Genomic DNA, 13,452 nt, shown 5'->3' on the forward strand with positions numbered 1-13,452 from the left:
GATGTGCATAGTTGCACAATTTGCTGTGTGAATGGGAGGTGAGGTGGTGAGATTCTGAGCTTATTTGGATTCGATGACTTCTCTCAGATCTTGATGTTCCTCAACCGCCAACCACCGATCTTCATTGTGATAGTCAGAGTGCTATTCACATTTCTCGGAATGATGTGTTTCATGAGCGCACTAAACACATTGAGCTTAATTGTCACTTTGTACAACAACATGTTAGTGCTTGTACTATACAATTACGGTACGTGTCTACCGAACACCAGACTGTAGATGTCTTCACGAAGTCTCTCTTGTCGGGTCATTTTTACATGTTATTGAGCAAACTTAAGTTGATATCTACTCTACTACCTTGAGCTTGAGGAGGAGTGTTAGAATATATTATGTGGCCCAACCCATCTAAATGTTTCAGCCCATTTACAAGTTGCCCTAACTTGGGCGCTAAGATAAATCTTTTATATATATATATATATATATATATATATATATATATATATATATATATATATATGTTATAACTATGTATTATTATCATTTAATACAATTTCTCTTTATTTCTAACAAAAACAAATACAACCTTTTAATCAACTAGGCTAATAACACTTTATATTTTAAATTCAACACCAAATTAAATGAACGCGGGACATTTTAATAATATAAGTTCAACTTTTTAATTAAATAATATATATATATATATATATATAATGATGCTTAATTTTTAAAGTGTCCGGATTTTCGGGTCGAGAGTTGTGGTTAATTTGGATATATATATATATATGTGAGAGTAAATGGATACTTAGATCGGATTGTGGGTTGACCCGCCCATCAACTTAAAACGGTTAAAAATAAATTAAAAATACTATATGTTATTTTCGAACTTACAACCTAACAAAACAAGTATAACCTTCTAACCAAGTGTGATTGTGATGTGGTTTGTTAAGGGATAATAAACCGATATCAATAGAAAATGGTTTAAAAAATATGAATCAAATATTTGATTGAACAAAGTGTGAGGTCACGATGTTGAATATTAAAAAATATGAATCAAATATTTGATTGACCAAAGTGAAAGTATAAGGTCACGAGATAAGAAGTTCATTCGGAAAAAAATATATGATGAGATATGTGAGAAAAATAAGTTGTTTTACCGAAATGAATAAAATGTGGAGTGAGAGCGTTTTATTCTTTATTTTAATATATTATTCGTGATTTATTAAGAATTTTAAATATTGAATACATATTATTATTATTATTAAATTTATTTTATTTATAATTTTACCCGTGTGTATCACACGGGAATCTTCTTAGTAATAAGTAATATTAGACCCCAATAGATAATTTATATAATTATTCAAAATTTAACTTACAAAATATATATACATACACAAAATTATAAAATTATTTCAACAATCATAAGTGATATAGCGGTTAAAGTGTTAATAATTCATACTGGTGATTAGGGTTCGTCCATGGAGGGAATGCCGACTTAGAGTAAAACAAACATTGGAGAGAAAGCCTAAGAGTTCGTCCACAGAGGGTGATTTAGGGCTTAGGATCATACCTTCGAATTTGGTTATTAAATAATTAAAATCATTATAGATATAAAAACTTAAATGAATCGGTTAGTTGTGTTTTTTAATATTTTTATTTTTTCAAATAAGTAATATTAGACCCCAGTAGATAATTTATATAATTATTTAAAATCTATCTTATAATATATATATATATATATATATATATATATATATATATATATAAACTAATAAAATTATTTTAACAATCATAAGTGGTCCAATGGTTAAAGTGTTAAATTTCATACTAGTGTGCGAATATTGGTAGAAAAATAATCAAAATTATTATAGATATAAAAAATATAAAAACTTAAATGAATTGGTTAGATGATTTTTGTAATATTTTTATGTTTTCAAATAAGTATATAATAATAAGTAATATTAGACCTATTATAATTTTATATTTGATTGATAATTTGATCCAAAATTCAATGTTTGAAGATTTGTTTTATGGAAATTATTTTTATTTCCACGAATGTTTTCAATTTATATGATTTTAGGTAGTTTTAAAAAAACAACAAAACAATTTTAATTAAAACGAGTGGATAAAAATAAGTTTCGTCATATTTTTTAATAATTAGATAAAAATTATTGAATTAAATTATAAAGTCATATTTTTAACTTAATTTTTTTTTCTATTCTAATTGTATTTAATATTTGCTTCTACGAGTATTTACAGTATATATAATTATACTAGTTAGAAAAAAAAAAATTATACCAAGTTGTTGATATTAGTAGTGTAAGAGTTTGGAAGTGGACTTAACATTTGGACCCATTCTACATGGATAATTTTTTACTACAAATAATTTTTTTTTAGTGCTAATTATATAAAATAGTATATATATATATATATATATAATGTACTATAGAGACTCCGTAGGGTATAGTATAGTACAATAAATCACGAGAAAAAGAATTACCTTATATTTTGGCTGGTTTTGGGGATAATTTAAATTTGGCCTAATGCATAAGAAATTTCAGTTTGAAAGCACAAACAGAATTTATACACTTTCAGAATGAGATTGTTGATCCCTAATCACAATAATTTCAAATTAATGATCTCCACCCTCTATAATACTCTATCATTCAAATGTTGAGACATTCGTTTACACAACCTCTTGAACAAAAAAATGGAGGAATGTTTGATGTAGAAAGATGAACCCAATCAAACACATACTGACATACAGATAGAAATATGCTAAGAATTATTGGAGGATTGATGTTCTTAGCAAACCTGAGATCAAACCGATCTTATTGTTATTTTTTTTAAGTATAAGGTGAGTGAAATATCAAACCCATATCAATGTTGGGCATTGACCAAAATTCTACCGACCCCATAAATCAGACTTAGCTTCTTATGCCGTAGTAAAGGTTGTCGGTCACTTTGAACCAAAACCAAACCACTTTGCTAAGAAGAACTTGTTCTTTCCACGATTTCCATTAGAAGGTGATGTTTCGGGTTTTGCTGCAGCTACTTGAGTAGGGGCAGGCTTGGCATTAGCTGTTATAAAGAACATAATAATGTTTAAACAAAACTAATATCTTCTTTTAATTTAAATATGTATTGTATTCCCTATTTGTCAAATGTGAATTTTGCGGGTTCATATATATGTATATGTCTGTAATATGCCTATGTTAAGAATTTAAAGTTCAAATATTCCAAAAATTACATCAAAATTTAACTAAAGATTATGGCCTAAAGTTTGCTGACATAAAGTTAGAATGGGCTATTCTTGTAAATAGGAGGTAGAATATATGTTGGTTTACAATTTTTTTATAGAAATATTCGAATGAAGACCTAAAGTTTTTATGTATAAATAAAAACAAATTATTTTTTTTAGCTAAATATTCAAATTTAATGATTTTAAAGCCGTTGGAGTTAATAGAAAGACACGTTTAGTTAAGTGGTAGAGTGCAAAATCTTATACCCTTGATGTCATGGGACATTTGAAAGAAAATAATAGATAAGTAACTTAATATGTTGAATTTAATGATGAATAAAACCAAACTAGTACCTGATTTGGATGAGATATGATTATTAGTGCTTGTATTCTTCATACTATTTGAGTCCTTCTGAGCTTTTTCTTGAATCTTCTTCTTGTCTGCTGGTGATAGACCTGCAAAAAGCCCAATCAAGAATTTAGAAACTTTAAGGATATTTCTTGTGTCTCACATCACATAATAGATAAGTTATATGAAATAATATATGCTTAATAAGTGTGTTGATTGTTACTAAGTTGTAATTATCTTTTAATTAACTAACAAATGAAACTAGAGCCGACCTACTGATAAAACAAAGTGTTACAGTCACTTCTTAAATTCGATATGTGGTCGAGATTAAGACCAATGCTGCAAATGCATAAGTTGGAGACGATTGTGGGCCTTTTAGGTAATCAAAATAATATACATTTAGCAACAAAGAACAAGTGATCCAAAAGTTTTCTGACCATGATCTAGAAATTTGGCAACTTTTCATACTAAGTAGAACCAAAAAATCACTTTTTACTTCCACAACTGATTTAATTGTGGCGGAGATTTGTGACAAAATACTATGCTATGTGTTTCCCCCACAACTTCTAATAACTGTAAAGCTATTGAGATACAATTATTTTCAATGTAACTTCTAATTTTGGGTTGTGGTGAGTCTAATGTACTATAAGCCTATAACTACTTATAACTATGTTCTCACACATATTAGGGCTTGGAAACACAATTCACAAACTATTTGTATTATTAGAAGCCATAATCTCGACAACCCTATTAATACAAACTTTAATATTTTAAAAAACTTATATATCTGTTTGTGTTGTTACCTCCATTAGGCGGTTTACCATAGTTAAGCTGCAAAACTTCAGTGAATGAACCATCTCTTTGATCTTGCACCACTGGAAAAAAAAATACAAGACCACAACCAAAAGTAGGCTGTTTTAGTTCAAGAAATTCGCATGAAAACTGTAGAAAATTCATACGTTGTTCGTAAAGGGTGTTTCGGTAATTGGGGGCAGAGCCAACTGATAGCAGCTGAACAGCTTCAGCATCTCTAGTAGTGGACAGCTTTCCAGACCCATCGAGATTTCTTGTGTCCAATACAACACCTGCAAGCTGAGAAAACAGAGTAGTAGAAGTGTGATTATAATATAGGAATATTTTGATCCATTGGGAAAGTAGGTAAGTAATTAAACTAGTTTTACCAGAAGGTTCTTGAGGATAGGATTCTGAAGTAGTAAATCATAAGAGTCTTCACAGTAATTGTCTGTTAAAATGGTGCACCTTGAAGCAACATCTCTATCTGTTTTCAGTATATCTTCACCCACTATAAGAATACTAAGCTGCTTTCCCATCATTAGCCTTTCCAAATCCACCTAACAGACACATAAAACTTACTTCTTTCACATCCTGTTGTTTTCAATTGTCCCATTTACAAAAATGATGTTTTCTCGTCCAAACCCAGCTCCAAACAAGATTCATGTGTTTCTAAATAGGGCCTTTTTGTGCTAAAAACATAAACAAAGTTACCTCATCGGAGAAGAGCAATGCAGTGGCATCAAGACCAACTTGGTTGAAGAGCCAAGCCGCTTGTCGATGCGTCCACATTTTTCGCCTGCTGGCATTCATGACAGGCGCCACAACCAATTCTTCTCTTCCTTTCTCTTTATCGTTCTTCTTCCTCCTCCTCCTGTTCTCCAACAGCCATGAATAGCATATTGCAGCCACCATTGAACTTGTACCTGTTTATCATCACAATAATAACTTCATCAAGTTCAAAGAGTATTATATGTAAAAGAAACAACAATAGGGAAATGTATTGAATATGTCTCAACTGTTTGATGGTCCAGACAGAACAATCTTCGCCTTCCCATTCGTTTCTCCATTCAAGATCTTATCAATCTTCATCCTCTGCTCCTTCAGAAACCTATTAAGCTCTTCATTATTTCCCTCACCAACATCCGCCGCAGACTCATCAATTTGTTCGGGTTTTGTCGCCGTACTCTTCTCGGTTGAACACGTAGCTGACGTTATCAACCTCCTATGAGCCGATTCCACCAGATTCCTAGGCGGAGACAGGATCTCATCACCGGAAACATTCGTTCCAGAATTAGATCTCTGATGAACCGGTTCGATTAAATTCTTTGGAGGGGAGAGCAATTGGTTTTCACTCGAGGTATTATTGGCTTTGAATGTCCTTCTTGGAGTGGTCGGGATTCCTTGAGGAGAGGCGACGCCGTTGTTTGTCGTCTGGAATCGGGATTTGCGACGCATTGATTGGCGACTGGAGAGAGATTCCGGAAGTGGAGGACGGGGGACTTGATCGGAGGCGGGAGATGGAGGAGTTGGACTTGGGGGGTCGAGGATGTTCGATATCCATTTCTGGACGGCCGAAGTAGGAGAACCGTCGGCGGCGGCCGGAGGTTCGATGAAAGTTTCCGATCTGTTCCTAGTGTGTTTGGCTGATTTCGATAGGATTTCGCCGCTGAAACCCTCCGCTGCTCGGTGTCTGTATTTTTTTTTTTTTCAATTTAATAGGAGGAGAGAACGAAATGAATGATGTGTCGGTAATCCGATAAAGGTGTTGAATATTTGGTTTGGTTTGAACCAAATATCTTATAATATTCAACTTCATATTTTAACTCAAAACTACACACAACTAAAACTTCAATTTAAATTCGAACTAAAAATCAAATTCTTATTCCAATTCGGATCGATTTTCAAATTGGCTAAAAATTCGAAGAATCCGAATCGAGGAACTCGAATAATCTAAAAACTGAACTGATAAACACCCCTAACTATGTTACATTTTTAGCATATTTTTTTTACGTGTTGGAGTTGAGCCCACGTCAGCCCTAATGTAAATTTGTGACATTTACAACCATAATTTGAGCTTGCATTCGTTCCTAGCGTTCTAAAATTTTACATTCTTGCACTTACCTAACTTAATGATTTTTCTTGTTTATTTTGTTGAAAATAAAATAAAAATAGGAATATTATACATAATAGAGTAAGTATCAATTTAAAGGTTCAATTCCATAGTTTTGATACAAAAAAGCATTGGGTTTCTTAATTAATTGGATTAAAATATAGTCCCCATGGTTTTAATTATTAATTGAGATATGTTCAATATTAAAATTTCTAACACAATAATTTCCAGCAAGGGCAATTTTCTAAAGCAAAATGAACTAGACATAACTAATAAATATGTAGATTTAATTAATCTGCATGTAATGGTAATATCAATATTTTTTTAATAAACCTTGTTTAGATTTAAGTATAAATTACCTTCTAGCAGACCTGGAGAGTGGATCTCTCCGGTCAATTAGAGAGGGCGATGAGCCAGGCACAGCAAACCTAGGGGAACCGGTGAGCCTAGATGGAGGAGGAGGAGAGTCGCGCGAAGGAGACGAGGCAACCATTAATTTGGCCTGCTCCAGCCATTCTTGTGTCAACTTGCTGTTGATGTTATTATTGTTCGGACCACCACCTTTTGCATTGATGGTCAAAGCCGAATTGGGTCGCCTTCTATGTAGGAGATCGGATCCACTATGATCTCCTAACAACATCTCCATTGATTCCCTTGCTTTCATTTCAAAACCTTTATATTTCTTTAAAAAGTTCTAATATGTATATATAGATATATAAACATAGACAGGACAATGTGACTGAGATCACAAAGAAAAAAAAGAGAACATAGTTTTCATATTATGGCTGCCGGTGGTCTTTTGTGCATATATGATGGATGTTTTAGAAAATATATAATTAAGAATGAACCAGCAAATGATCACTACTCTAGCCTCTCCTTTTATACAACAATTAATTTATTTAATTACAAGAATTTTGGACTAGTTCCAAGTGCCAAACATTGCTATATTTTATACAACCAACTTCTATTATCCACATATTATTAATTATTAGATTAGAGAATAATTTAATTGTCACAATCATGCTTCACAATGCTTAATTACCAAGGAAATGATCACCTCTTGACTAAATCAAATTAAGGAACAACTCACATTTATATAAAATAAAGGAAGATTTATTTTTGAATTGGGATAGAAATAGACCCTTTTATATAACATACATACAAGGCATTCAAAATGCGATCTTCTTTATTTCACTCGTATAATCAACTTTACATCGACAGGCTTTGTTAAAGCAAGCTTTAATGAAGAATTTGATCGACAAGTTTCTCGGGCAATCTTTTTGTTGCCTGTGAGAGCAGAACCATAATTAATAATATGAAACTGAAATTGAGACAAATATTGGATCAAGATCTGACCTGAAAATGTCTCATGTGCAGGATTGGCTCGCAGCCCATGTCAGCAACCGATTTTCCTTGTGTCGTTTCAGAGTTGAATCGAGCAGCTTCATAGGCTGAAATAATCCTATTTTTGTCCTTTATATCATCAGGAAGGTGGTGGCAAACTTTGAGGAGGGAGTTGAGAGAATTCATCTGCAGCATCCACATTTGATTAGTTATGACAAGATTTGAGAATTTTAAAAGAAAATTAATCAGGTTACCTTCATGTAAGGACATGTAGCACAACCGCCATGAATTGAACAACCCTCCCCGCTTGAAACTCCTGGAATAATCCCAACTTTCATAAACTCTTCCGCTTCAACTGTTGTCACTGATTCAGACGAGACTGGAAACACAATCTCCACACTGACTTTCGACTTTTCCGATGATAATATTCTACCAACATCAGCTACAATTGAAGTCACCATTCCAGATTCTGTTCCCAACACAAACTGCAAATGTTCATCAATATTTCTTTCCATCGCCTCCTTCACCTTCTGCGTGATGAAATCTAGAATATTCTTAGTAGAACCCACAACTCCCATTCCCCTATTCTTTGCTTCCATTGCTAGACCAAACATTTCACCCGGGACCTCAAAGTGAGCTGTTAGAAATGAATCTGAATACATTTCGCGAATCTTTTCCACAACATCGTGCCCAAACAGGTGATGTACAATGCACATTCCTTCCTGTCACAAGATATTAAGTACATAGCAACTCACATTCGAAAAATCAGCTCAAAATTTCAAATCACCTGAAAGTAATTCAGGCGAGACATGACCGAGTTAATTGTGGTTCTATTATGCTCTGGATGGACCTCTGCAATTTCCTCATCACTCATTACAGACATCTGCTGGAAAAGCTCCATTATGTTTGCACCCATGTAGGTATCAGGTCCATACCATACTTTTAAGTTTGGTACCTGAGCAAATGCCTGGTAGAAGGTAGCACAAGTGTTTCAATACACGACAGAACAGAAACAAAAAGGATCTATAAAACGGGCACCTGTAAAATTGTTTGCACAACATTGGATGATGTACAAGTTATTGTGGGCACAAGTTCATGAGAGTTGGCTTTCGTTTCAAGGGAAGTATTAATATAGACAACATGCAGAGAAGGAGAAAATAACGAAGCTTCTTCAAGATATTTCATATATGCAGGGCTAGATGCAGCATCTGCCAAAGAGCAACCGATGCGCTCATTTGACATTCGGTAAACACCCACCTGCAAAATGAACATCAGGATTCGATTAGTCGGGTATCTTTCCATTATCATTAAAAACACAAGGCCAATTGTATGTACCTCTGTATAGCCTGCCTGATCAAGAATTGCACGAACATTCTCTGACATGAAATCAACTCCTAAAACAGTGATATACTTACAGCCAGCTTTTGCCATGTTGACTGCTGTGTCTGCCATAGCTAATGAGTCAGATATATGAATGTGAGGCCATTGTTCCTTTGCAGCAGTTAAGACACCTTGCACCTCAGGATCCATGTAGAAATGCGCAACAATGCCTATTTTCTTCTCACGCAATGCATTAACAACTTCATCCACTTTTGATTCATCAGGCAACAAGAACTTTGCCTGCAACACCCACACTAATCTTCACTTACAACCCAATAAATAATTATATCATCGTTGATTTACCGGCATATAAAATTACGCCGGTAATAAAGAATTATGCGCCGGAAATTGATTTACCGACACATAAAACAAGGTAATAATAACAATGCGTCGGTACAGTGATTTACCAACAATAAAATTACGACGACAATAAATAATTATGCGTCTGTAAAGCGATTTCCCGATACATAAATTTATGCCAATAATTACTGGTTATACATCAGCAAATAGGTATAACGACACATAATTATACACATACACATATAATGAATAATTATGTGCGGCAAAGAAAATTACCGACACATAATGTGACGCCGGAAATGGATAATTAAAATAATATATACATATAAAATAATGATATATAATTATATTTTTTAAAATAATTATATATTAAATATAATAAAAATAAGAATATTTTTTAAATATATAAAAAACTAGTTAAATATAATTGATTTCTAAATTTGTTATATTAACAACAATTTTTTATGATAATAATAACATAATTAACCTATTTATTATATATAAGTGATTCTATTTTGATTTGAAAAAAAAGAATATGAATGGGATATTTAAATAAATTAATTACAAAAAAATTGCATGTTCAAAATCTTCACCTGATTTTCAGCATAGCTTCCTTTTGCTTGTATCCCTTGTGCAGTTATAACTAGAGATGGGAATGGATCGCTCAGTTGTGTTCCTGTTCTTTCTGCAACCAGAGATTTAGTTCTTTTCTGCATATTGATCAAAACATTGTGCCAAGTATTTGCCCTAGATTTACTTTTCCCATGTAATCCAACAACATTCAAATGCGTCAAATCCTCGGCCTTCAATCCCATCACTTCATCTGGAGAACCCCCATCCAGAATCCAAATCAAGCATGAACAGAATCCTCTCGTAATCTCTGAATCGCTATCAGCCCTAATTCTCATTTTCCCTTCACTATCCATCTTAACGTCCAACCAAACCCTAGAAACACATCCCATCACCCGATTCGAGTCTGACCTCAACGACTCGTCGAATGGAGGAAGAAGCGTTCCATAACAAAGAAGGCGTTTCACACGGTCGATGCTCTCTGTTAGAGAATCAAATTCTGAGACGAGCTGCTGCAGCTTCGATACAGAACGATCTGAGGACTCGCCACTTGGATTAATCGGTTTCAAGGGATATGAAGAGGAGGATTTTGAATTGGTATGAATGCATTTGATAGATTTGAAGTAGGTGAAATTGAGCCTAGAGGGAAGAGAATTAAAGTGAGGACTAGGGTTTCCGAGCTTAGAAGAGTAGGCGGAACAACAAGAAGGGGAAGATACTTGCATGGTTAGTAAAAAAGTATTCATTACTAAGCTATTTTAAAACGCCTTAAATGAAAGTGAAAGTGTTTGTGAGACTATTTATTCATGCACAAAACAGAGAAAAGAAATACAAAATCATAATGACTTTGACTTGATTAATATTTAAGTTAGATACTCAAAATAATCCTTAATACTTGTGTAATATTTAATGCAGGATCTAGACTTAAGTTATACATGTGCACAAAGTTACATATAGATATCAAGCACAAAGTTTTTTTTTAAAATTATTTGGATTAAATTATGAAAATATATTTTTGTATTTAAATATAAATTTTATAAAAATAAGATATTTAATATTTTAGTTAATAAATTAAATAATTTAATATGATATATCAATTTTATATTTATTTATTAAATAAAAGAAAGTCACAATACAAATCATGTTTCTTAATTAGGTGGACAAACATGGCCAAACCCATGCCCATTAATTAGGTATTTTTAACATAGCAGCTCCTAGTTTAAATAGCTAACATTGTTTTAGATAATTTAAACCTAATATACCAAATATTTGGTGCTAATTTATTTAATTTTTATAAAAAAATAAAAAAAATAATTAGGTATAACTAAGTCCAAATCCAATTGAGCATAACTAACTCGAAAAATGAATGATAGTGCCAACCCAATTGATTATGCAGGAGTACAAATCTAACTAGAGGCTTAACTAAATTAAAAAATGAATCATAGCTTCATCAAAAATGGAACAATACTTGGGTAGATTGGGTGGGTTTCTTCTAGGTTTTGAAAAGCCAAAGAGAAAATGGAACGAGGAATACAACATAAATGTAATGGAAAATTTCTCTCGAAAAGAACTGGATTCGTCAAAAGTTTCCGACAATATTTCTAACAAAAACTAATTTTGTGACAAAAATATAGGGGTCACAATTGATTGACGAAAACACGGTCAAAATTTACTTTTAGTGACTTTAAATACTTTAATGTAATGATATTTTGAATATACCTTTGATATAATAATTGAAATCACTTTTGATGTAGTATATTTGGAGAATATTATTTTGTATAAAAGAGAAGTTATTAAATTGTAAGTATGTTGGTTACTAGATAGTAAATATTTAGGTTGCATATTAGATATGTTTATTTTGATGACAGTATTTCGAACCATTATTAAAGTTTTAAAGTAAAATGCCTTTAAAAGGTAACAAAAAGTTACAACAATGGTAATTATATATCGATTTAAAGCTTATAACAACGATTCTAAATCTCAACACTAAAGATCCAATTTCAATAGCAATGAATTTTATTACAACTATTTGATGTAAAGGAAAATCAAATACTCTACAAATGTATGGTTCAAGTTCAGTATTTGTTAGGATCTAGATAGCCGCTGGAGGACCGGGGTTGGACCGGTTAGCGGTTCTCACTCGAAGGGTGGTGGTTAATCCGGTTAGAGATTAACACCGGGGTTTCAATACTACACAACCTGTCACAAACCCTTGAACTAGGTTCAAGCGCGGAAGAGGTTTGCTTTCAGGTTGAAGCAGCACACTTGTGTGATAGGCAGAACCGGTTTCGGATGATGAATGTTTGAAAATTGATGGGTCGGTTTCGGTGACCTGGTGATTCGGCTTGGATAGAGTTAAGTCGGTTATAGCGGTACGGGTCGGTTAGAAAATGGAACCGGCAGAAAGTAAATGACAAAACCGATTTTATGGATGTTCGGAGATAAAACTCATACGTCACCCCTTCCTCTCGAAACCGCGAGAAGGATATTCACTAAGGAATACAATTACAATCCGATCGAGACTTATTTCCTGCTTGATAACACTCTTACAATTTGCACCGAAATTGTAAAATACACACACTTCAACTTTTAGTACTCAGACTTTCTCTAGAGATAGAACACACTGTTTTCACTTGTAAATTAAATGCTCTAACGAGAACACACTGTTTTCACATAACCTAACTGTATTTAATAGAGAATACTAATCCGTCGTCTTATATGAATGTATTTTCAAGAGAGGAAGAGGTTAACGAGAACAAATAACTATGATATAAAATATATGAATATTATATCACTTTAATAGTATTAATTTAGAGTTGATATATTTGGAAAAAAACAATTTATCGTCACTTAAATTAATGTGAGTAGAAGTGGAGTCGGCAAAAATATATGGCGACACCTAAATATATGCCGGTAAAGATATTTATCAACACATAAGATTACACTGCTAATAAATAATTATGAGCCAGAATGTGACGGTAAATTGATTTACCGACACATAAAATAACAGAATAAATAATTATGGGCCAGTAAAGTGATTCACAGACGTATCAAATAACGCCATTAAAAAATAGTTACGTGGCAAAATATTAATTTAACGACATATAAATTTACGACTACAACAAATTACCAACACAAATATTTGCGTCGATAACAAATAGTTATGTGTCAATAAAGAAATTTACCTCTCATCCATTTATGCCGGTGACGAATAGTTATGCGGCGACACATAGATTTACTGACAGAATATTGCACCGACAACGATATATATGTGTCGGTAAATATAATTAGCGACACATAAGAGAACGCCGATAATGATTAATTATGTGCTAGAAAAGGGATTTGCCAACACATAATATTTTGAGGAAG

General features: G+C 32.8%; 2 protein-coding genes across 2 annotated transcripts; both read right to left on the reverse strand.

Moving 5' to 3' along the window:
• Positions 1-2,728: 2,728 nt before the first annotated feature.
• On the reverse strand, positions 2,729-6,099 carry LOC124945580. The gene is made up of 7 exons (XM_047486037.1): positions 5,396-6,099; positions 5,091-5,302; positions 4,766-4,936; positions 4,544-4,676; positions 4,388-4,459; positions 3,590-3,691; positions 2,729-3,075 (listed from the first exon to the last, which is right to left on the reverse strand). Exons 1-7 carry the CDS (start codon positions 5,832-5,834, stop codon positions 2,954-2,956), a joined length of 1,251 nt encoding a protein of 416 aa, XP_047341993.1. The 5' UTR covers positions 5,835-6,099; the 3' UTR covers positions 2,729-2,953.
• A 1,629-nt stretch (positions 6,100-7,728) lies between these two features.
• On the reverse strand, positions 7,729-10,808 carry LOC124944792 (quinolinate synthase, chloroplastic-like). Its single transcript, XM_047485134.1, has 7 exons — positions 10,107-10,808; positions 9,169-9,453; positions 8,872-9,090; positions 8,621-8,800; positions 8,088-8,555; positions 7,846-8,019; positions 7,729-7,776 (listed from the first exon to the last, which is right to left on the reverse strand). Exons 1-7 carry the CDS (start codon positions 10,806-10,808, stop codon positions 7,729-7,731), a joined length of 2,076 nt encoding a protein of 691 aa, XP_047341090.1.
• Between the last annotated feature and the right edge of the window lie 2,644 nt (positions 10,809-13,452).

Source organism: Impatiens glandulifera, chromosome 7, assembly GCF_907164915.1.
Source record: "Impatiens glandulifera chromosome 7, dImpGla2.1, whole genome shotgun sequence".
In the NCBI taxonomy this organism is placed as follows: domain Eukaryota; kingdom Viridiplantae; phylum Streptophyta; class Magnoliopsida; order Ericales; family Balsaminaceae; genus Impatiens; species Impatiens glandulifera.